The 26,542-nt window shown below is 41.8% G+C and overlaps 1 protein-coding gene across 11 annotated transcripts in view; it reads left to right on the top strand.

Moving 5' to 3' along the window:
• Nucleotides 1-26,542, top strand: part of csnk1g3 (casein kinase 1 gamma 3) — a 224,408-nt gene that overhangs the window by 124,759 nt on the left and 73,107 nt on the right. For all 11 annotated transcript variants that reach the window (XM_033017514.1, XM_033017513.1, XM_033017519.1 and 8 more), the window contains exon 5: nucleotides 24,820-24,968. In XM_033017514.1, coding sequence (XP_032873405.1) covers nucleotides 24,820-24,968 — 149 coding nt within the window. The remainder of the gene's footprint in view (nucleotides 1-24,819; nucleotides 24,969-26,542) is intronic.

A 26,542-nucleotide genomic window follows, 5' to 3' on the forward strand; every position in this document is an offset into this window, starting at 1 on the left:
AATGATTCCACTCCCCCAATTACTTGACGTAGACATTTAAAAAAAATTATTAAAATGCATGGTTCTTTGTCATCTACCACTTTGTGGCCTGAGGTTGAAATTCTTCTCTAAAATTTGAACCTAAAAATATAGGCTGACAGTTAAATGTAATGCCAAGACAGTACTGCACTTGCACAAGGTTTTGTATGAGATATTAAACCATGACTCATCTATGCATATGTGGAAGGTCCTTGGTACGACCAAACAGAGCCGATAAGTTGCTTCAGTTTTCTTGCTAACATTTAACTCACAATCAACATAATTAAAATAGATTGGCTTATTATCTAAGCAGTGTGAGAGCTCGTTATATGGAATTGTCAGCTGTATTTTCAAAGTTGTAACTGATTACTCTTGAAGGAGTCCTTACTCCCCTGTCCCACGGTACGAGTTCATTCCAAGAGCTCTCCCGAGTTTAAAAAAAATCAAACTCGTGGTAAGCACGGAGAATGAACGTAGCGGGTACATCGGAGCTCGGGGACGTCTCTTAGCGCTAACGGCAGGTACTCGGGAAGACTCGCTAACGGCAGGTAAGCACGGGAAGACTCGTGAAGATTTTTCAACATGATGAAAAATGTCCACGAGAGCCCCGAGTACCGATGAGTGGCTATTACAGTAAATCTCCGAGTTCGAATCAGGGCAAACTTGGGAGAACTCTTGGAATGAACTCGTACCGTGGGACAGGGTTTTTACTGGTTGCAGAGTGCTTTGGTATGCTGCGAGGTTACGAAAAGCTATAAATGCTAGATGCTTTATTTTCAAAATGTATATTGTATCTGAATATCCTTGTGAGATGGAGAATTTGATCTGTTTTACACCTGACCCACGAGTTGTGCTGTAAATCATTTGTTTGCTTGTGTGATGATGAGAGAACCAGAAATACAGTTATGAATATTTTATTTTATCACACTAAGGGGAAACATTTGAATAATTTATAGATTCCTAGAGTTGTACAGCATGAAAACGGACCCCTCGGTCCAATTTGTCCATAATGATCAAGATGCCTATCTAAGCCGATCTCATTTGTGTCTACATGTTCCATATACCTATGCAAATGTTTTTTTGACATTGTTATTATAACCACCTCTCCCACCTCATGTGGTGACTCATTCTGTATATACACCAGCTTCTCCATGGATCCCCTTTAAATATTTCCCTTTCGCCTTCAGCCTAAGCCTAAGTTTGATACATCCCAAGTGTGGGCCTGAATATACATTGACTGTGGTAAATGTGGAACGCTAAGATTTTTCCCAGAACGACGATGCTGTGCAACTCTAAATCAGATGCCAACATAAGGAAAGAAAGTGATTTATTTCTGATGCTTTTGGGTCAATTAAGTGAAGTAACAGTTTAATGGATTTTTGAATTCATCTATTTGATTTGTTTGGGATGTGGCATGATGTTGTTAGAAGCAAAGACTTTACCTTGATTCATGTTAAACTGATGGTTAGTACCCCATAAATAGCACTTGTTCCATAACCTCTATTTCCTGTCCTCTTTCAGATTTTCCCTAGACTGGATGTTATTGTTTCCCTGTATCTCTAGCTTCATTAACGGCAGTAAAATTCAGGATGGGGGATGTGTAACAGGATTCCACAGTTGACCGTCTTTGTATGACTTTTACAGGGATATAAAAAAAATAATTCAATGCAAATTTTTGTATGCTCGGGGAATTTTCGTAAATGTCCAGTATTTTACGATATTAGAAATGTATTTAACGATTAATTAGAAATTATGATGCTTGATGACAAAATTAAGAAATTGGTCTTTTGAGGTAAATGAGGCTACGAAACCTACTTTCAACATTAATGGAAACTTCCTGCCTCTCCTAGAACTTGAGTGGCTCTGTTTCACGTGGAATAATATATGCAGTTTGAGGAAATAGTGTGTTGGGGAGAAAGAGGGATGTAAGTAGATCTATAATTAGTTAAAATATTGACATGCCTCAAGGAAATCCCCTTCTTTATTTGGAGTGGGACAAGAAGCTGCTCCTTGGCTTACACTCCACCTAGATATTGGACTGTGTTGTAAAGTTCATGGGATACTCATGGATAAGCAACCCCCATTTTTGTCTCGTACTCTCAGTTTGTCCAGAATCAAATGTAAATCATTCTGTCTGAGAAAAGTCCTGATAACAAAATTCTCCTGGAAGGTCATTTTTGATCTGAAACATTATATTTGTTTCACTCTGTAGATCTTTCCTGTATTTTCAGGACATACTATTTTCATTTTCCAGCAACTGTGGCATTTTGTCATTGTTCTTAGTTATGCCAAAATTGGCCTCAAATTTTGTTCAGATGAAGGGCATCTGATGGTGCTTTATCATGTTGCATCTGGTGCTTGTACAGTGCCCTCCATAATGATTGGGACAAAGACCCATCATTTATTTATTTGCCTCTGCACTCCACAATTTGAGATTTGTAATAGAAAAAAATCACGTGGTTAAATGCACATTGTCAGATTTTAATTAAAGTTTTTTTTAAATACATTTTGGTTTCACCATGCAGAAATTACACCAGTGTTAAAACATAGTCCCCCTATTTCGGGGCACCATAATGTTTGGGATTTTGTTGCATACCCTTTGCATGCAATGACTACTTGAAGTCTGCGATTCATGGACATCACCAGTTGCTGGGTGTCTTCCCTGGTGATGCTCTGCCTGGCCTGTATTGCAGCCATCTTTAGCTTATGCTTATTTTGGGGGTAGTCCCCTTCAGTTTTCTCTTCAGCATATAAAAGGCATACTCAATTGGGTTCAGATCGGGTGGATGTCTTGACCACTCAAGAGACCATTTTTTAGCTTTGAAAAACTCCTTTGTTGGTTTAGCTATGTTTGGGATCATTTCCTTGCTGTAGAATGAACCGCTGGCAAATGGATTTTTAAAGCATTAGTTTGAACTTGAGCAGTTATGCCCCTGTCCCACTTAGGAAACCTGAACGGAAACCTCAGGAGACTGCGCCCCATCCAAGGTTTCCGTGCGGTTCCCAGAGGTTGCAGGTGGTTGCCGGAGGTTGCAGGTAGTGGAAGCGGGTAGGGAGACTGACAAAAACCTCTGGGAACCGCGCGGAAACCTTGGGTGGGGCGCAAAGTCTCCAGCGGTTTCCGTTCAGGTTTCCTAAGTGGGACAGGGGCTTTAGGATGTGTCTATACATCAGAATTCTTTATGCTATTACCGTCAGCAGTTGTATCATCAATGAAGATAAGTGAGCCAGTACCTTCAGTAGCCATACTTGCCCAGGCCATAACGCCCCCACCACCGTGTTCCACAGATGAGGTGGTATGCTTTGAATCTTGGGCAGTTCCTTCTCGCCTCCATACTTTGCTCTTGCCATCACTGACATGTTAATCTTCGACTCGTCTGTCCACAAGACCATTTTTCAGCACTGTGGTTGCTCTTTTAAGTACTTCTTGGCAAACTGTAACCTGGCCATCCTAATTTTGCAGCTAACCAGTGGTTTGCAGCTTACAGAGTAGCCTCTGTATTTCTGTTCATTAAGTCTCTGTGGACAGTGGCCATTGACTAATCCACACCTGATTCCTGAAGAGTGTTTCTGATTAGTCGGACAGGTGTTTGGGGATGTTTCTTTATTATAGAGATAACTCTTCTGTCATCAGCTGTGGAGGTCCTTCTTGGCCTGCCAGTCCCTTTGCGATTATTAAGCTCCCCAGTGCTCTCTTTCTTCTTCATGATGTTCCAAACAGTTGATTTTGGTAAGCCAAAAGTTTGGCTGATGTCTCTTAACAGTTTTATACTTGTTTCTCAGTCTCATAACGGCTTCTTTAACTTTCATTGGCACAACCTTGGTCCTCATGTTGATAAACAGCAATAAAAGTTTCCAAAGGTGATGGAAAGACTGGAGGAAAGACTAGGTGCTGAGAGCCCTCTTATACGAGCGTGTGGGGGGTTACAATTTAAGAGGAATATTTAACTTTAAGAAACAAAAAGTCCGTACGACTAGAAAAACCTTTTGTATTTCGGTTTGTGGAGTAGGAGTGTGGAATAAATTGAATGGGGAATTAAAGCAATGCACAAACATGAATCATTTTAAAATGATATATAAAAAAATAATTTTCAAGGGGTACAGGGATGGAGGGGATGGTTGACAAGTGGGGGTTAATGTTTATCTATTGCTTTACTATTGTTTACTTATGTTTGGGTACTTCAGATATGAAGTTTGTATGTGCATAATAGTTGTATGTATATATATGTCTGTAGGTATTATGGGAAATTGCCTAGGGTAGTATTATTATTAGTAATTAATTGATTTTTAAACATGGTAGAAGTGTTGGGGAAAAGGGGTGAGATTTAATAAGTTATTCTTCTTCTCACTCCTTTTCGAGCTTGCACAGACACAGAGTTGGACATTGGAACTTTGCTTTTGTTCTTCTCATTGCTTTGTAAATATTGATTGTAATGTCCAATTGTTTGATAATTTCGATTTTGTTACTATTAATGTCTTTTATGTCTTTACTTGTTCGGAATAAATAAATAAAAAAATAAAATAAATAAATACTTGCATGAAGGAGGCAATTAAACACATCTGAGCAATTACAAACACCTGTGAAGCCATGTGTCTCAAACATTATGGTGACCTGAAATGGGGAGACCATGTATAAACACAGCTGTAATTTCTACATGGTGAAATCAAAATGTATAACAATACCCTTTAATAAAATCTGACAATGTGCTCTTTAACCACATGTGATTTTTTAAAATTACAAATCTCAAATTGTGGAGCACGGAGGCAAAAAAATAAATGATCGATCTTTGTCCCAAACATTATGGAGGGCACTGTATATCTTCCTGGCTTATCTTGGCATCTTGAGTCTGACAGTGCTCAGCACGTGTCGGAAGGAAATGCAGATGCTGGTTTAAAACAAAGTTACACACAAAAAGCTGAAGTAACTCAGAGGATCAGGCAATAACTCTGGAGGAAAGGAATAGGTGACGTTTTGGGTAAAGACCTTTCTTCAGATGCTCTGTGCTCAACATGCTGCTCACCCAGAACAATGTACATTTCTACTTTTCACCTGTCACCTACTGTTTGGAACAGGCAATTCAACCATCAATTTACTGTGCTACTCTATATCTGTGGAATAATGTGACGGGACTGTCATGTCTTCTCTGCAGGGTGGTTGCCAAAGCTGGAGTGGTTTGAAAGTGTGCAGATGACGATGATTTTGCAATGTATTTATTTCCAAGTAGAATCTGTTGGTCTGAATTTGAATCGACCATTAAGGAAGGAACAACAGTGTTGGAAGAACACAGCAGGCATGGCAGCATCTGGAGAGAACGGACAGATGTTTTGGGTGGGGACTCTTCTTCAGAACAGTGCATTTTTTGTCGACAAAGTTATGCACATAATATTCCAGGCTGTTGGTTTCTGTGGCAGGTCGTCATCCTGTATGTTGCTTAAACTGTTGTCATTTAATTAATAACTTCGTTTTTAAACTTTAGTGTTCTGTTCATAATATTAAAAATTCTTTACTTTTCCTTGAGAGATATAACGATGAAACAGGCCCCACTGAGTTCACGCCGACCAACGATCCCCTTGTGCACTAGCACTATCCTACACACTAGGGACAATTTACAATTTTGCCGAAGCCCATTAACCTAAACACCTGTACGTCTTCGGAGTGTAGGAGGAAACCGGAGCATCCGGAGAAAATCATCGCAGTGACGGGGAGAATGTACAAACTCCGTACAGACAGCACTCGCAGTCAGGATCGAACCCACGTCTTAGGCAAATTTTCAACATTTTTAGGGTAGCACAGTGGTGCAGCGGAAGAGTTGTTGCAGTACAGTACAGTACAGTACAGTACAGCAACAACTCTTCCGCTGCACCACTGTGCTACCCTAAAAATGTTGAAAATTTGCCTTTTAATCTTCGAGGTGTTGGTACATGAACCGTCGCATTGTGTCTCAAAAAATCACTGCTTTCGACTGAAGAAGGATCTCAACCCAACCTATTGACAGTATGGTATGGCAACTGCTCTGTCTCCGACCGGAAGGCATTGCAGAGGGTGGTGAAAATTGCCCAACGCTCACCGGTTCCTCGCTCCCCTCCATTGAGTCTGTTCAAAGCAAGCGTTGTCTGCGGAGGGCGCTTAGCATCGCCAAGGACTGCTCTCACCCCAACCATGTTTACTGTTTACCCTCCTACCATCCGGGAGGCGCTACAGGTCTCTCCGTTGCCGGACCAGCAGGTCCAGGAACAGCTTCTTCCCGGCGGCTGTCACTCTACTCAACAACGTACCTCGGTGCCTGCCAATCACCCCCCCCCCCCCCGGACACTCCTCCCACAGGAAAAACACTATGTCTGTATATATGCTAATGTAAATATTTATTCAAATCATATGCTATGTCGCTCTTCCAGGGAGATGCTAAATGCATTTCGTTGTCTCTACTGTACACGGACAATGACAATTAAAGTTGAATCTGAATCTGAATCTGAATCTGACTGTCCATTTCTTCTACAGATACTGCCTGACCTGGTGAATCTGTTCTTCCTTTGTGTTTTGCTCAAAATCCATCAACTGCACTTTTTTACATTTCGATTAAAATAAATATTTATGTACAATTTATTCTCCCATTCTTATATTGCTCAATAATACCTCAGTCAATTATAACTGTGGGCACTTGCCCAAACAATCAAATTGTCATGCGATTTGCTCCAGCATTTTGCTTTTGAAAATCAGTGATCCCATCACCCCATCCTCCCATCCCTGAATGAAACACCATAATAGCCCTTTCAATGCCATTTCACATGACTGGTAAGTTTATAGGATGTTTCTTGGTTGAAAAGCTCTTGCTGCCTGGGCATAATTACTTTGAGGACATATACCCTGATCGCCTAGGCTGGGTGAGGCGGCCGATCTCTACCTCATCGTGACTTCTACTCTGTCGACGCATCAAAGTTGCCGTTGGAAAGCGGGGGTTCTGGAACTCCGGCCCGGCCGGATCCGGCAGATCCGTTCCCATTGCTGACTTGTGAGGCCAACTTTACTGGCTGGTATCTTGATCCCTGGGTGGCCTAGTTGTACTGTTCTGGTGCTGTTGGACTTCTCTCGGAGGCCGTAACCTTCGTTGCTCTGACAAAATGGATAATCCAGAAAGGATCTGGAACCATGGGTAATGGAAAATTGGTAGTGGACCTGGATGTATTTTCAAGCTTTTGTATCTTCTGCCTGATGGGAGTGGGAATGACTGGGGTGTGAGTGATCCTTGATTATGTTTGCTAACCTCCTGATGCAATGTGAAGTGTCGATGGAGTCAAGTGGGGAGATGGAAGACTGGTTTGCATCATAGACTGGGCTACGTTCACAATTGTATTACCAAGCTGTGATGCATCTGGATACTCTGCTTTCTGTGGTGCATCTGCGGAAATTGGTATGGGTCATTGGAGACAGGCTGAACTACTTGAGTCTTCTGAGCAAGTAGAGGCATTGGTGTGCTCTCGTGGCCATACGTCAGTGGAGTTGGACCAGGACAGTTGGTGATATTTACACCCGTTTCTTAAAGCTTTCAACCATCTCCACTTCAGCACCATTAATACATAACTCCATCCTAATTCCTGAAGTTGATCACCAGCTGCTTTGTTTTGCTGATATTGAGGGAGAGGTTGTTGTCATGACACTAGGCTACAAAACACTCCGCACACGAATTGGCTACCACCTGGTAGTAGCCAATTCTTTTGTTGCCACATTGGACTCATCAGCCATACAAAACTGCTGTGGAAGCAAGTTATATGTTGTTCTAAGGTACACAAAAATGCTGGAGAAACTCAGCGGGTGCAGCAGCATCTGTGGAGCGAAGGAAATGGGCAACGTTTCGGCCCGAAACGTTGCCTTTTTGCTTTGCTCCATAGATGCTGCTGCACCCGCTGAGATTCTCCAGCATTTTTGTGTACCTTCGATTTTCCAGCATCTGCAGTTCCTTCTTAAACATTATATGTTGTTCTGTTGGGTTGCCTAAGATGAAGGATTATTATTGCCATGTGTATTGAGATACATTGAAAAATATTTTCTGTGCTATCCAGTCGAGCACAATGATCAAATGAGTACAATCAATTCAATGCAATTTGGAGAAAGTTTATCGTTCTAATATGTGGGTGGGTTGTTTCGTGAAGAGAGGTTGGTTATTTTAAGCTTGTATCTGTTAGAAATTGTAAGTGTGATGAAATGTGTGGACCCCGAGGGGTTATGACAGTGGAAATGGAGAAGATGTCTATTTTGGGAGAATTAAGAATTAAGAGTTACTATTTAACAACTGGTGGTCATCTGTTTTAGTTAGAACAGAAGAGACATTTTACAATCTTGCCCAACAAAAGGTAGAAGCAGACAAATTTGAATATTTTAAAGGCAGAGATAATAGATTCTTGATAAGTAGCAGGTGAAGGATTGCTGCATTCAGACAGGAATGCAGAGTTGAGGTTTCAAAATGGTAGAACAAGCTTGAGGGGCAAATTAAGCTACCCCTGCTCTTTATTTGTAAGTTCCTTGTACTTTTGGTCATCTTTTGGAAATTGTAAATTCTGAAATGCTGTTATGGAATACCAGTTTAAGCATGAAATGTGCACTTTTTGCTTTCAGTTCTATCGCACACGATGAGAGGATTCAAATTAATATGCCCTTCGTCTTAGAATTGTGCCGTGTATTTCATTAAGATTCCATTTATTTAGCTTAACACTAGTCACCTGTATTATATATGACTGGTTACATTTCTTTTTCTCGCTTCCTTTTTTTCTTCCTCATTTTAGTTTTCCTTCTACATTGTTCAGTTCTATTGGGAGGTGCTCTTTCAATTCAGCCTTGGCAAAAGTTGAAAGTCCATTTACAAAATGTTTGTATGCATACCATATGCAGGCACCCACTGCATTCCTTCCAGCATGAAATACAATACATTGTTTAGTTTCATTACGAAGCAAAAGGATTAATTGTGTAGGAAAAAACTGCAGATACTGGTTTAAATCGAAGATGGACATAAAATGCTGGAGAAACTCGGCAGGACAGGCATCTCCTGAGAGAAGGAATGGGTGACGTTTCGGGTCGAGACCCTTCTTCAGACGGATTAATTGTTTTGTGTACTTAAGATGTTCGCTTCAGTATTTTAAAACTTAAACCGAGTAAACTAGTTCTGATCAGTGTTGCTACAGTTTAACCACTCTGCCTTTCTGCCCTTTTACTTAAGAACATGCTCACATTGGTATGTTAAATGAAATTTGCAGATTGAATTTAATAGAGTAATACAGGGCTGCCAACATTGGGTGAGAGTTGGGAGTGAGAAATTGCGAGAGACCAAGCCCGAGGGAGCGTAGCGACCGCTTGGTGGGGGGGAGTTGGTTGGAAGAAGGTAGTCCCCCCTCCCATTGGTACGGGGCTTTTGCATTTTTCAGCTTGAAATTGTGCAATATGGTGCATACTGTAGCGAGTCTTTTAACTTACACTTGAATGCAATATATATGCTTTAAATTGGATTAGCTATGAATAAGGTTAGACTAAATGACATTCCTTCTTACATTCCACAGTAGAGCCCAGGTTCTGATCAACACGTGCAGCACATGACAGATCTTAGTATATTCATGTATGGACATCAGATTATAATCAAACACGGCCCATGTTGACCAACCAGGGTCTCACTGCACACCGGGAACTACTCCTGACCCTGACTCCAGTTGCATACCTTCTCTCATTCCTGACCCTGAGTCCAGCTTTACACCTGCCTCCCCCTATTCTACCCTGATCATAGCTGCTTACCTGCTTAGATTCCCAGTGCTGAACACTCCCCTGGTCCCAGCTTTGACTGCACACCTAGTAATATTCCAGATCTTGACTGGATGCACACTTGCTCTTAGCCCCTCTGCACTGACAATATATCTGGCCCTCGCATAAAGCCCCATGACGACAGATGGCACAATGGGCTAAGTGTTCGGCTGGCAACCGGAAGGTAGCCGGTTCGAATCCCGCTTGGAGTGCATACTGTCGTTGTGTCCTTGGGCAAGACACTTCACCCACCTTTGCCTGTGTGTGAATGTGTGTGAGTGATTGGTGGTGGTCGGAGGGGCCGTAGGCGCAGATTGGCAGCCACGCTTCCGTCAGTCTGCCCCAGGGCAGCTGTGGCTACAGAAGTAGCTTACCACCACCGAGTGTGACTAAGGAGTGAATGAATAATGCGATGTAAAGCGCCTTGAGTAATAGAAAGGCGCTATATAAATCCCATCCATTATATCTGACCCCCTGGACTTAACCTATTACGTTCAAGTCCACAGGTGCTTATCTAATGCAGTAATCTTTTATGGGGCACTTCACAGACCAAATTATCCATAACAAAATTTGCTACATCTTTTGGCTTCCTTGTTATCTAACATGCTAGTTACTTTGTCAAAGAAGTCATCAATTGGTTGAACACAATTTATCATCCATAAAATTAAACTCAGCTGTATAAGTATTCTGTTACCATTTCTTTCATTTTCCTTACAAATTGTCCTGAAGTCATTTTCACGCACAATATTTTCTGTATTTTGTTGTCTTCCTCTCAGCTTGGACTTTTCCGAAATGCAAATTCCACTAACTATATATTTAAGCAATATTATTCTATTAAATCTTGAGAGTACATATTTTCTGTGGTATTCATAACACAACAATGATAAAAAGATCTTTGTTTTGATTGCACCTACCAAATTTTTGTTACAATGCTCCCCATTCCCAATTACTTTTACATTGAAATGATTGAAATCTAAGTGACGTTTAAATGGCATCATAAAAGTCAAACCTCCGGAATGGATGATATTCATCATGTGGTTGGTTGGGGTCAGTATCAGCTCAATTACTATATTAAACTTTGAATCTTCAGATGTCCTGGTTCAAGCTAAAACTAAAGACAAATAATAATCTCCTCAAACATTCCCCTGCAAGTATCTCTGTCACTCCTTTAAAATATTCCCCTTCTTTGAACAAGCTCTTAAATATCGCATCTGAATCAGTTTCCATCTGATTACACTCCTTGAGGATGTTCATTTATGTGTTCAATTAATAAAAGAACGAGATTGGGGACATTTCTATTCAACCTGTCAAAGGAATTTAGGGGGGGGGGGTTAGAAATTGTCAGTAAGGTAAACAAACATAATAGTTGAGTGGCAAATGACAATAGTGCTACCTTCCCAATATTTAACTGAAGGAAATAATGGGTTATCGGGGCTGTACGTTGTGACAGACAACCTGACACATTGTATGTCATTTTAATATTACACTTATCCCGTCCCCCTGGATATTCCAGATTAATAAATTAAGGTTTTGCCAACTAATTACAAATCAGGCTAATTACAAATCAATAACATTAACCAACTCTGAAACATGAAGCACTGAGCAATGGGATCCAGACATCATGGACAACTGGTCTCAGTTCCCCGCTCACATCTGGCAGTATTCTCCATCTGAACCAGGGACCGCGGAGCGTTTTTGAAGGAAGAGGTGGGGAACTGCACTTTGAACAAAATTAATGTGCAGATTTGGTTGATGCATTTCATGTGCTGAATAACATAGAAACTGATCATGGCTGATCGTCCCCTATCAATAAACCGTTCCTGCCTTCTCACCATATCCCTTGACTCCACTAGCCCCTAGAGCTCTATCTAACTCTCTCTCAAATCCATCCAGTGACTTGGCCTCCACTGTCCTCTGTTGCAGGGAATTCCATAAATTCACAACTCTCTCGGTGAAAAAGTTTTTTCTCACCTCAGTCTTAAATGACCTCCCTTTTATTCTAAGACTGTGGCCCCTGGTTCTGGACTCGCCCAACATTGGGAACATTTTTCCTGCATCTAGCTTGGCCAGTCCTTTTATAATTTTATATGTTTCTATAAGATATCCCCTCATCCTTCTAAACTCCAGTGAATACAAGCCTAGTCTATTCAATCTTTCCTCATATGACAGTCACGCCATCCCAGGGATCAATCTCGTGAACCTACGCTGCACTGCTTCAATCACAAGGATGTCCTTCCTCAAGTTAGGAGACCAAAACTGTATGCAATACTCCAGATGTTGTCTTACCAGAGCCCTATACAACTGCAGAAGAACCTCTTTCCTCCTATACTGAAATCCTCTTATTATGAAGGCCAACATTCCATTAGCTTTCTTCACTGCCTGCTGTACCTGTAAGCCAACTTTCAGTGACCGGTGTACAAGGCCGCCAAGGTCTCGCTGCACCTCCCCCTTACCTAACCTAACCCCTTTGAGATAATAATCTGCCCCCTTGTTTTTGCCGCCAAAGTGGATAACCTCACATTTATCTATATTATTATACTGCATATGCCACGCATCTGCCCACTCACTCAACCTGTCCAGGTCACCCTGCAACCTCCTAACATCCTCTTCACAGCTCACACTGCCACCCAGCTTTGTGTCATCCGCAAACTTGCTAGTGTTGCTCCTAATTCTCTCTTCCAAATCATTAATACATATGGTAAACAGTTGCGGCCCCAACACCGAGCCTTGCGGCACTCCACTCGCCACTGCCTGCCATTCTGAAAAGGACCCGTTCACTCCTACTCTTTGCTTCCGGTCTGCCAACCAATTTTCTATCCATGTCAACACCCTACCCTGAATAACATGTGCTCTAATTTTAGTCGCCAGTCTCCCGTGCGGGACCTTATCAAAGGCTTTCTGAAAGTCTAGATACACTACATCCACTGGCACCCTTTCATCCATTTTACTTGTCATATCCTCAAAAAATTCCAGAAGATGATTAGTCAAGCATGATTTCACTTTCATACATCCATGTTGACTTGGACTAATCCTTTTACTGCTATCCAAATGCCCCATTATTACCTCTTTAATAATTGACTCCAGCATCTTTCCCACCACCGAAGTCAGGCTAACGTCTGTAATTCCCCGTTTTCTCTCTCGCTCCTTTCTTGAAAAGTGGGATAACATTAGCTATCCTCCAACCCACAGGAACTGATCCTAAATCCATTGAACATTGGAAAATGATCACCAATGCGTCCACTATTTCTAGAGCCACCTCCCTGGAATGCAGACCATCAGGTCCTGGGGATTTATCAACCTTCAGTCCCATTAGCCTACCCAATACTATTTCTCGCCTAATGAAAATTTCTTTCAGTTCCTCTACCCCCTTAGATCCTCTGTCCTCCAGTACATCTGGGAGATTGTTTGTGTCTTCCTTAGTGAAGACAGATCCGAAGTACCTATTCAACTCTTCTGCCAATTCATTGTTGCCCATTATAATTTCACCCGTGTTTGCCTTCAAGGGACCCACATTTGACTTTGCTACTCTTTTTCCTTTAAGATATCTAAAGAAGCTTTTACTGTCCTTCTTTATATTCCTGGCCAGCTTCCCTTTGTACTTCATCTTTTCAGCCCGTATTGCCAGTTTTGTTTCCTTCTGTTGTCCTATGAAAGTTTCCCCATCCTCTGGCTTCCGGCTACTCTTTGCTGTGTTATACATCTTTTCTTGTAGTTTTATTCTATCCCTAACTTCTCTTGTCAGCCACGGTTGCCTCCTACTCCCCTTAGAACCTTTCTTCCTTTTTGGAATGAAATGATCCTGCGTCTTCCGCATTATGGCCAGAAATTCCTGCCATTGCTGTTCCACCGTCATTCCTGCTAGGATCCCTTTCCAGTCTACCTTGGCCAGCTCCCCTCTCATGCCTTCATAGTTCCCTTTGTTCAACTGCATCACTGACACTTCCGATTTAACCTTCTCCTTCTCAAATTGCAGATTAAAAAGAATCATATTATGATCACTACCTTCGAGCGGTTCCTTTACCTCGAGTTCTCTTTATCATATCTGGTTCATTGGACAACACTAAATCCAGAATTGCCTTTTCTCTGGTTGGCTCCATTACAAGCTGCTCTAAGAATCCATCTCGGAGGCAGTCTACAAACTCTGTTTCTTGGGGTCCTGAACCAACCTGATTTTCCCAGTCTACCTGCATATTGAATAACAAAATAGGTCAATTTTAAATGTATGTTTTTTTTAATATAGCTAGGAGTCAGTAGGCCTAAGGAGTTGATGTGGTGGGAAAAAGGGTGTTGTATTGTAGAAAGAATGCAGAGATAACAAAAAATGAACGGGGAATGGAATTTGATTGCCTTGCGTTCAACCAGCTGAGTTAATAAACATTTATTTGTAATTCACTGCAATGAACACATCTAATTAATTTGGAGAAAGGCCTTGATGCTCTGTAAAACAATCATTTTGTCTTCCTGTTGAGTCAGTACATGTTTGTGGATTGCTGTCAACAGCAAAATGATTTCTCATTGTGTGCAGCAAGGGATATTTTCTCTCCCTTGACTCACTTGTGTATGCGTACTGATATTTTCCCTTCTAGGCATTCCCAGGGGGTTGAGGGCGAGGGGGGTGGGCGTGGATGACTGTATTTATGCACTGAATCACCACACCAATGTCAGTTGTGCCTCTATTTGCGTGCTCTAGTTGCTGAGTCAGAAGATTTGAGTAACATAGCAACATAGAATATAGGTGCAGGAGTCGGCCATTCAGCCCTTTGAGCTAACACCACCATTCAATATGATCATGACTGATCGTCCAAAATCAGTACCCCATTGCGGCTTTTACTCCATATCCCTTGATCCCCTTGGCCCTAAGAACTAAATGTAACTCTCTCTTGAAGTATCTCCCACTTCAAAGACATGAGCTCACAATCGTGGCTGATGATCTAGTGCAAGGCTAAGGGATGCTGCACTGTTGCACACACTGTCATTTGGAAATGGAGGGGTAAACAGAAGCCACGCCTGTTCTTAGTTAACTGTAAAAGATCCCCAGCACTATTTTGAAAGGCAGGGGAATTTTCTGTGACACTATCACGTCCTTTGTTGTGACAACATTTCTTCCGTCACATTTCCTCCACTGCAAAAGAGGCAGCATTTCTAAAGTGCTTAATTGGCTGAAAAGTGCTTCAGAACATTGAGAGATGTTAAAGATGTTATTAAAGCAAATCTTGCAATCTTGCTCTCTGGGATTCAACATAAAACAGAAATTTTGTCTTAAATATTTCAGGCTGTATTTTCCTGCATCTGAGAGGACAGGTAGGCCTAGTCAGTTCAGAAATTAGTTGCTGCATTTGAAGCAATCTACTCTAAAGGGAGGGGATGTTAACGTGGAGGACTGTGCAGGTTAGGATGACTTATGTAAGACATTTAGACTGTTATAGGCTGGTTTTAACGTTGAAGTGACCTTGCTGTTGAGTGCCAAGGCACATTGGGACAAGAGACTGAAAGAAAGTTGGTAACAAAACAACTGGCATCGTAGAAAGAATATATGTTTAAATGAGCAGTTTGTGGTCTGTTAATTAAAATAAACACACTTTGTCTATTCTTTGCAATTGTTGTAAATGCCTTTGGCAATGGGCTGGGAATAAAGCTGCTCCACAGTGACATCTGGTGACTAGAGCCTAAGACTACATGTGCAGAGAACCAGTTTTTAACAACTCCAAGTAAATGTCCTGCTCTTGATGCAGTAAATGATCTACTCATGGTCCAGCAGTTAACGGAGTACTTCTCCTGAAAATCAACTAACCCAGAACCTCCAAATATATACTTTCACAGTAGTCACAGGTTAACACTATTAATAAGCTAGATGCAGGAAAAATGTTCCCAATGTTGGGCGAGTCCAGAACCAGGGGCCACAGTGTTAGAATAAAGGGGAGGTCATTTAAGACTGAGGTGAGAAAAAAACTTTTTCACCCAGAGAGTTGTGAATTTATGGAATTCCCTGCAACAGAGGGCAGTGGAGGCCAAGTCACTGGATGGATTTGAGAGAGAGTTAGATAGAGCTCTAGGGGCTAGTGGAGTCAAGGGATATGGTGAGAAGGCAGGAACGGGTTTTTGATAGGGGACGATCAGCCATGATCACAATGAATGCGGTGCTGGCTCGAAGGGCCGAATGGTCTCCTCCTGCACCTGTTTTCTATGTTTAATACAATAATGTTAATGACTGAAGATGTCCATGTTCAGCATATGAATGCTTGACTTGACCTACACATATGAATAATTGTTTGGGAGACTGGCAATCTTGTTTTTCTCGCTGCTTTGGGCCTTGGAGCTGCAGGACCTCTGTGTGGGACCTCTGTTCTTGGTTGCGTTCTCAACTTGCCAATTGTTTGGTTTGTGCGCAGTTTACAGGAAGGAAGCCATGCTGTAACCTAGGGATGACCTATATGCTGGTATTGCAAGGTAAATGATGGCAGTGTTTCCAGTTCCTGAGCAAAGGAAAGAAGATCATTCTATAGTGAGTGTGTTATGTTTATCTTAAACAAATCTTGAAATTAATTTTGGCAGATATAGTTTGAACTAATTCTGTTAATTGCCCTGTGTTTATGATTTTTTTTGCAAGTCATTTATTGAAGATTAGGGATCATAACTTTATTGAGTATTTCTTGCCCAATTTCTTGCTGTGTGATATACTTATCACAGTATTATAATCACTAAAAGTAAATGATTTCTTAGCACATACTTTTTGAGAAAAGGCAGCTGTGTTGTGGGTTTTTAAGTGCTGAAAAATTGAAGTGGAGGGAGCCACTTATTTTCCTTATTATACATCTTTGGAATAATAAAGTGTTTATCAGCCAACAGAGCAATGTTTTCAAGGTAGACACAAAGTGCTGGAGTAACTCAGTGGATTTCAGCAGCATCTCAGGAGAACATGGATAGGTGACGTTTTGTGCGTTTTCTAGGCACATTAGATACAGGTACTGACCAATATGTATGTTTTGAAAGAAACAGTCAATAAGCTAGTTTGCTATTCCGAAAAACGCAATGAATTATGGGATTTGTCAAAGTTCTTTCGAGAAAATAAAATTGAACGGGGGTGCCAGGTAGCGGGAGAGCAGGGTGTAACAGCGAGAGACGGGGGCGGATGCGAGTGGGAGATGGGGAGAGACTGGACCGGCGGAGAGATGGTGAGAGGTGGGGGTGAGAGAAGGGGGGAGAAAGACGTTTGTGTTTTGCTTGCAGATGTGTTTAGTTTAACATTCTGCGGAGTGCCGGGGTTTGCACGTTGGTTGCAGAGGTGAGCAATGTTCCCCAGTCCCTCCCTCCAGTTCGGGATGAGGGGGGGGGGGGTGGAGGGATTGTCCCACAACCTGGGTGTTCATGTGGGTTGTCGGGGACCTGCCGTGAAGCCGTTATAGCGAGTTCCTCTCTCCCCATCTTCCCAACCCTCTCCCCGTTGCTTCGCCTTTACCTGCGGTCAGGCGTCGCTCTGTAGGAAGGAACTGCAGATGCTGGTTTACACTGAAGGTAGACACAACGTGCTAGAGTAACTCAGCGGGACAGGCAGCATCTTAGGAGAAATGGAATAGGTAATGTTTTGGGTCGACATCCTTCTCCAGAGATGTTGCCTGACCCGCTGAGTTACTGCAGCATTTTGTGCGTATCCCCGTTGATGACTGGTGCTCGGCTTTTGTCGGCACTGAGGAGGTTAACCGACAGCCACTGGATAAGGCGAGAGGGGCAGCTGACAGTCCCCGGCCCGTAGGGGAACGGGTTCCTCGGGAGTTGGAGCAGAGTTGAGCTGGAGTTAGCACTTCTTCTCCGCGCTGGCTGTATGCCTGGGGCCGCCACTGCTCCAGGCCAGTGTCCTGTCAGTCCAGGGTCATCTCCGGCTGCCCCGGGACAGGGATGGAACACTCGGGAGGGGATGGGGACAGTAGAGAGAGTCCGCTCACAAATCTGCCTCCAGGGGTTATGCAGGAGAGCTGTGCGTGGTTCGCCCCTGTATAATAACTCTGTATAACCCGGGAGGGCAGCCCAAGTGAGAATGGAACCCATACACCCAGGCTGAGGGGGACCGGACCGTGATTCATTTGATGGTCACTGCTGAGATTTCTGTACGGACCAGTGGAGAAGGGGGAACTGGTGTCGCTAACTCCAGTAGCAATTCAACAGCGCTTGCAACACCGGAGACCCGTTTCAATCCTGACTACGAATGAAAAGCAGGTCTGTATACACGCGGCAACCCAGCTGCCGAGAATGTTTATCTCCAGTGACCTATGACCTGGGCATGTGCAGTCGATATACCGAACTCGCTTATTGACATGTATTACACAAAGGGTTTAATTTATTTTTAGTGAGCAGTTAAACTGATTTTGCTCTAGCCCTTTCCACAAACATATTCCCCACAGCACTGTTAACAAATCGTTCCTCAGGAAAATACATTTAACAATCCCTGAGGCTCAATGTGATGATGTTTGATCCACATTAACCATTAATGAACTATTCCTGTCAATGCTAAAATTTTCTAACTTGGACGCAACACACCAAGAATAGGTAACTAATTCTAAGCTAAATGTTAATTCCCATTCTGGAGCCTCGGAGTAAAATATTAAAATTATTTTCTGGAGTGAATACTGAAACTAAAAAATAGAATATAAATATTGTTATTTTTTACCCAGAATCCTCATGGACGCCCATGTTCTGGATGTAGACTGCAGCTTTCTACCCCGTGTTAGTTTTCTGATTGTCAGGGAACCTACCACCAAAGATCAGTCTCATCTCTAATCTATGAAGCCCAGATTTCTTTTTTTCTCCCTCACACTGTTCCCTTCCACCACATCCCTCCCTCTGGCCTGACATCTCACTCCTCCTCTTCATCTAACACTCTTAGCTTCTTCTCATCTCTGTACTTTATAATTTATTCAGCCCATCTGCCAGTCAACCCCCCCCCCCCCCCCACCTGTATCCACCTAGTGTATGACTTGCCAAGCTTTGCCCACCTCTTTGGGAGTGTAGATTGGTTTATGCATGCAACCAATCATATATAGCTCAGCATCACTAACCCCGCCTTACTGTATCATTTATACTAACACCCACTTCCCATGCTACGCAGTTTGGTAGCAGACTGGAGTCTGACTACTAACATATTGTCAAGTCTGAATGTACATTAAAGACTATCTTGAGTTACACGTGTGTAAATGTCTTATTTACAGGGAGGAAACTAGAAAACTCAGGAAACCCAATGAGGTTACTCCACACACACACACAGCACTGGAGATCAGGGTTGAACCTGGTCACTGAAGCTGTGAGGCACACTTTTGCTCGCTTTCCGCTGCTGCCTTAATCTGTCAACTTTATGGACAGTGTATTCCAGATCCTGACCACTTGCTGTGTAAAGTTCATTTTTAACCTGCCTTTTGTGGCCTTTTTGCTCATGGCCAAATATCTTTGTCCTCTGATTACCAACTCTTCTTTCACTTCGAACATATCCAGCTTATTTACTCTATTAAAACAATTCATGATCTTAAACAACTCTCAAAAATGTATTTGTTTTAAAAGCTATTTTCTCTCGTATCTCCTTGTATACCCCTCGTATACCAATCTTATCAGATCATCTCTCTACCCTCACCAAGTCCTAGTCCACAAAATGTGCTTCTCCAAATCCTTTTCCTGGGGATTTTATTGATTTTAAACATTACCTCCTCATGTACTCAATGACATTTTAACAAGCTCCTTTCTGAACATTGTACTCCTGGTATCTCTGACTGCACCTTTTTTGTCATTGTTCCATGCAAGAATTTTCCTTTTTTTTTCAATGTATGGCTGTGGATCTAAGAAAGCTGTAGCATCAAATGGTATGAACAGTTTAAAAGGGGTTTTCAAACATGGCAGAACTAGTTTACATCCAAGGAACAAAGTGTTGAAAAACAAATGCTGAAAATCAACATCAAGTCACAAACCCTTTCTCAAAGTCTTTTTTATTTTGAACATCTCCAGTCTCTTTTTCACATCTGAACATTTGGAGTTCTGTTTTTATCTCCAGTAAATGGTATTGCTTGTAGCAGTCATGGAAAAATGATGTGTCGGTGCAGTTCAAAAGTAGGGATGTGACTGTGTCTGGAAAAAAAACTGCGGCATACCAGAAAGTCTTTTAAAAAGCTTGCGGCTGGCTTTATACCAGCGTTTAATGTAGTGAAGTATCCTCATGTGACTTGCTTTTTGAAATAGGTTTTATGATTCCTGACAAGCTCCTGCCGATGAGGTGAATTTGGAATAACTAGACATAGTCATGTGTAACTGAGTTTGGAGTAGTATCCTGAAGAATGTCTCGTTGAGTAGTATGCATGTGTAATTATAAATAGATATGATTTGTTGCATCTGCCAATGTGAATTTTCTGCTTTTACATTTAATTTTATGATTAAGGCGATAAATTAACCGAACCATTTAGGTTAGGAATCAGTGCCACTGAAGGAACAGTCCAGTAACAAACTGCTTAGTAAAGTCTAGTTTAGAGATACAGCTAAATGGCTCATCAAGTCCACACTGACCAGCAATTAACTGTGCAGTAGTTCTATCCGAAACACTAGGGACAATAGCACTAGAGAATAGCATTTAAAACTAGGGAGGAAACCAGAGGACCCATCGAAAGCCCACATGGTTACAAATTTAGTACAGACAGCACCCATAGTCAAGGGTCGAACCGGGACTCTGGAGCTGTTTGGCAGCAATTCTATTGCTGCGCCACCTTGCTGCCTTTAGAATTCTAACCACAGTTGCTGTTGGCAGAATTCTAAATTAGTCGTTTCATCATGTTAAGTGCATGTTGTACGATCTCCATTGTGTCCTCTCTTCCACATCCACCCATATCTCCATGCTCTGTTTCAAAAACCGGTAGGTGCTGCCATGTTTGTCATACGCCTACTGCTGGTTTCAGGGACCCTCCCGGTTCCATTTTCTGACTTCAGTATTAGGTGGTGAACTATGTGGATAACGATCATTAACTTTTAAGAAGAGGTTTGCCGTAGATACAAATGTTTTACAGAGGACGGTCTTTGTGGTCGTCATACTGCAGGAAGGGGATGATTGAGTGGAAAGGATGCAGAGGGAGATCACCGGGATGATAAAAGGACACAAAGTGCTGGAGTAACTAAGTGGGTCAGGCAGCATCTCTGGAGAACATGGAGAGGTGATGCTTTTGTGTCGGGACCCTTTAGGGCAGGGGTGTCAAACTCATTTTAACTCATTTTAGGTCACGGGCAAAAGGCGACTTCATGCGCGCCAGATCGAGTCGTGCATGCGCGAACGCAGTCCGATCTGGCACCGCGGACAGCTGCAGCCCGCTCTGGCATCGGGGAAATCATTTTATGGATCAGATCGGACCCCTTTGCAGGCAGAATGCGGCCTGCGGGCCACGAATTTGACACCCCTGCTTTAGGGATAAACTATCCCGACACGAGACAACTGAGGAAGGGTCCCAATTCGAAACATACTGAAATGGGGTCCTGACCTGGAACTGTTCTCCAGAGATATTGCCTGACCCGCTGAGTTACTCCATCACTTTGTCTTTTTTTTTTTGGAAACTCAAGCTCATCCACTTTTTTTCTTATACTTTGTGCATTCATATACAACACATTGACTTCAGTATTCACCTCCCCTCTCACACTGCTCACAATGGGCCCTAACCTTACTCTCTTATCACTTCTCGAACTTTCCTTCCCATTAATTTGGGAGTCTTTTGTAACTTTTCCTGTAGCCACTTCCCCTTCAACTCCATCTTTATACTCCCAATTTGTCAATCCCTCCCCCCCACTATTTAGTTTAAACCCACACGTGTAGCCCTAGCAAACCTGCTGCCAGAATGTCGGTCCCCCTCCAGTTAAGGTGTAACCCGTCCCTTTTGTACAGGTCCCCTACCCCAGAAGAGATCCCAGTGGTCTATAAATCTAAATCCCTGCTCCCTGCTCCAGCCCCTCAGCCACACATTAAGAACCCCTATTCTCCCTGTTCCTGTCCTCACTAGCACGTGGTACTGGAAGCAATCCAGAGATAACCACCCTGGAAGTCCTGCTTTTCAGTCTTCTTCCTAACACTCTAAACTCGCGTTGCAGAACCTCCTTCCTCTTCTTCCCGATGTCATTTGTGCCGACGTGCACGACTACTGCCGGCTGTTCACCTTCCCTCTTGAGGATGTTCTGAATTTGGTTCATGATATCTTGAACCCTGGCACCAGGGAGGCAACAGATCATCCTCGAGTCTCGCCTGCCGCCACAGAATCTCCAGATAGCAGAACATTTTTACTCGTAGTTGAGACGCCTAAACTGTTTTCTTGAACAAATGCTTTCTGGAGTTCTAATAGAGTTTCACAGGAGATCTGAGGAAGAACTTTTCCGTGTAGAGAATGGTTGGAATCTGGAACTCACTGAGTCTTTTGCCATATTTAAAATTAGCTGGAGCAGCACTTGAGTTGCCATGGACTTGAAACCTATGGAGTAAGTGGGTTTAGTATAGATGGTTCTTAATTAGTCGCATAGATTTGGTGGGCATAAAGACCTGTTCTGTGCTGTTTGATTGTGACTCTATGCAGGGCCACTTAAGTCACATCAATTTTTTGTGGAAACACTTCTCATGATTGGAGAAGAGACGTCGTCACAGATTGTTGCTGTCTTGTTGATTTTTTGAGCATGTATATTTTTTCTTCTAAAGGTGTTTGTCCCTTGGTAGGGGCAGGGAGCCAAATAATGTGTTAATGCCAAGGTACCAGATATCTTCTGAATGTTAACAAATTGACACCACTTTTGATATTCCCAAGGCTGACCAGTCACCATTATCTTCAGATGACACCAGTGAAATGTAATTAACCAGTTAATGATGAACTTGTCTTTCTCTCTTTATCCCCATGAAACCAGAAGTGCAAGGTGTAACACTCTTGAGCATAAAGCAAGTGGCTCCTTTAATGGTTCGTTTGAAACATTTTGAAATAAAAAGTGTGTAGTATGAATTAAAATAGTCAATGTGATGTCAAACCATGTACAGAAAGTGAAGGGAAGGAAGATTAGATGACAAGATTGAAAGGAGCAGTTTACTTATTTAAATTTCCAACAATAAAACTTAAACTTGTCAAGTTGATAAAAGCAGCAAATAGACTGGAAATTACATGACAACATTCTGTGACGTGTTTACTTCATAATTCAATGTAAAATGCAAGTACATATTACTTGTCAGTGCTGACTTGTTGAAGAAACCAGATATTGTAATTCTACCTTTCCGAAATCCTATTTCCATAGTTGTATTACTGCATAGTAACTTCTTGATTTCTATGTTTAATTGTGCGTTCATCTTTACCAGTGGTTGCTGTGGCTTTCGGGCATAATTAAAGAGGGGAAGTGGGAAGGACATGTTATTAGTTTGCTATTATTTGGACAGCCCTTTTGCGACTTGCTTCTTGCTTAACAATGAATAGTTTGTCATTTTTTCACTGGCTGGCACTTATTTGAAATGCATTCTTAATAGTTGGTGTTAAAATGAAATTATTACAGGTCTCTGCATTTCCCATTCTTGCCCTTGTCATCATAGCAGTGTTCTGTAAACCATTATTGTGCTGTCTGGAATTGGTTTTTGATCCATGCCTTTTTATGCTTGTTGGTAAGTTTCAGAGCAAAGGATTAAGAATTGATTTATTCTGATGAACAATGGTTGTTGTCTGAATCTGTACAACCTTGCAACTTATAAACTGCAGATTATATCAGGATAATTGTGAGAAAGATGGGTGAATATTTTTTTCTTACCTTCAGAAAAAATCTATAAAAACATTTTTATTATCTAAGCAAATATTTCAATGGACTGAAGTAATAAAGATGGTCATGGGGCTATACTGCACAAAATCAGGCCAGTTGGTCCAACATCCATGCCAACCGAGACGTCGGTCTGAGCTCATCCCATGTGGCTGCATCTGACATATATCTCAAAACATCTTGTACATCTATAACATGACATCCCAACCGTAGACAAGTGTGACAGATGTCGCCTTCACCACCCTGTACGCTTGTACCACCACCTTCATGGAACTATGTACCTGCACCACTCCATCTTGCTGCTCTTTAACACTCCTCAGGATCCTACCATTTACTGTGCAAGCCGTGCCCTGGTTTGTCCTACTGAAATGCAACACCGCACATTCACCTGAATTAAACTCCCATCCAGCATTCCTCTGCCCATTGGCCCAGTTAATCAATATCCTATTATAATCAAAGATAACTTTCTTCACTGACCACTCTATCACTTTAGTGTCATTTACAAACTTACTAACCATGCCACTTAACATTCACATCAAAATCGTTAATACAAATATTTTACAATAATGAAATCAGCACCAATCCCTTGTTTCATATCTTGAAGCTTATTTTGTATCCAAGTGGCTAGTTGCTCTGGATCCAATCGCATCTAAACTTCCAGACAAGCATACCATGCAGTACCATGTCAAAGGCTGCAACATCCTCATCAATCTTCTTCATCTCTTCAAAAAATACTCAATCAAATTGGTGAGACAATACTTCCCACAAAACCATGCTGACTATCCATAATCAGTTTTTGCCTTTCGAATTGATGGTAGACCCTATTTCTTAGAATCCCGTCCAATAACTGAGCCACCACTGATGTGACGCTCATCACTCATGGTTTGTAGGCATAAGTTTAAGGTGAGCGGGAAGAGTTAAAAGGGATCTGAGCGAAAGCCTTTATCCCCAGAAGGTGGTGGATATACAGAACAAGCTGCCATAAGAAGCTGTAGATGTGGGTACAATTACAATGTTGTTTGAAACACATTTTGGACCACATGGTGAAGGTTCAGTGGTATATGGGTCAAACATAGACTGTTGGGGTTAATTTGCTTCGACAACTTGGTCGGCATGGACGAGTTGGGCCAAAGGGCATGTTTATGTGCTGTACAGCTCTGACTCAACGACTCAAGAGCTAAGATTGCAGTTCTGTAATGAAATGCAGACGTTAAACCTTTTTTTCTCACTTGCATTTTCAGATGGAATTCCTCAGGTTTATTACTTTGGTCCATGTGGAAAATACAATGCCATGGTGCTTGAATTACTGGGACCTAGCTTGGAAGATTTATTTGACCTTTGTGACAGAACATTTTCCCTTAAGACCGTGCTTATGATTGCTATACAACTAGTAAGTATTCCAGCCCTCATTTCACTCAATAAGAACTTGTTAATTAATTATCAACAAATCTATATACTTAGTAAGTTATAAATGTTCTCTTTCACGTGATGTTGAAATGTGGAATAACTCACTTCTAATGATTTAAAGCTCGGAGCTGAGGTGGGTTTTTTGACACTGGTGATTTCCTACTCTCGTGCTGTTGAGTAATGTTACTTACTTTTTCTCATTCCAAAATTGAGCTAAGAATTAAGAATTTTACTTAAAATAGACCTTGCACAAGATGACATTAGTCTTGAAACAAAAATGTGAAGCTGATCATGGAGTATTAAATTGAATATTAACTGAATCTGGACATCACTGAAGGAGGGAACAGTCTCAACCAGTCATCATGCTACAACCCCAACATTAACAGAACCAGCAAAGCAAACTAGTTATTGGTGCTAATGGAAACAAATCACTAAGTAGTGAACCATCAAAGATCTGGGCATTTCAATCCTATTCTCTCCTTATCTGACATCCATCTGTCTTCTTTTTGGCCCTAGTCTTTGGCACTGACTCCACCTACCTGACAATCCACCCAGCCCCCCTCACCTGTATCCACCTATCACTTGCCAGGATTCGTCCTGCGCCACTTCTCTTTTCTAGCTTTCTCCTTCTTACTCCAATTGTTCTGAAGAAGGGTCCTGACCCAAAACGTTGCCTGCCCATTCCTCCCCACAGACACTGCCTGACCCGTTGTGTTCGTACAGCACTTTGTGATTTACAGTTCCTTTGTGCCTCCTTGGAGTCATCTTCGTCTCTCCTGTAAAATCTCTGAATCATGGTTATGTTGTAAACAAGTCTTTCTCTATTGCTTCTGTCACTTGGTCAACTTTCTATTGATGCTGCTACTTTCAATTTATTTCCTGGTTATATATCAGTTTGTATCTGATGTGAGTTTATGATGTGAATTCACTAGAAGGTTTGGATCAATTTAATCTGCCAGCAGATTTCACTTGGATACTCTGCACAATGTCATCAGCAGTAAAAGCTCTGTGATGGTGAAAGTGATATTAAGGCTCAAATTAGACAGGTTTCACCTCCACTCACCCAGCCTTTTTTTTAGAAGTCCAAGAGGGGGACAAGAATGCATTTGGCTGTTTACATGCTTGAAAGTGTCAGAGGAATTGAGAAACAAGGCTCCTTTGCATTAAAACAAGGCGAAGGGCTGATTGTACGGTTTAAGAAAGGGAAAATGTAAAATTAGATGATTTACCAATGATGATTAGGCAGTGGCAAACAAGCTTTACAAGTCTGAAGATTGAAGAAATAAATAGTCAATTTGACATATTTAATTAGGAGACATTTTTTTATATTTAATTTAATTTCTGTGTCCCTTCCACCATCAGAGTTACATCAGAGTTAATCCTTTTCCATGCAAATGTGATCAATCCTTCATCAATTCTTCATAACATGGAATCTTTGTGTTGTAACAACTTCAATGTAAATAAATTGTGAATTGATGTATATACTCCTGCCTATTCCGTCAGATCATTGATGAATTTTTACCCCAATGCCATTTTCTCCTCTTATCCACGGGCTTT

The sequence above is a fragment of the Amblyraja radiata genome, chromosome 3 (assembly GCF_010909765.2).
Source record: "Amblyraja radiata isolate CabotCenter1 chromosome 3, sAmbRad1.1.pri, whole genome shotgun sequence".
Taxonomy (NCBI): domain Eukaryota; kingdom Metazoa; phylum Chordata; class Chondrichthyes; order Rajiformes; family Rajidae; genus Amblyraja; species Amblyraja radiata.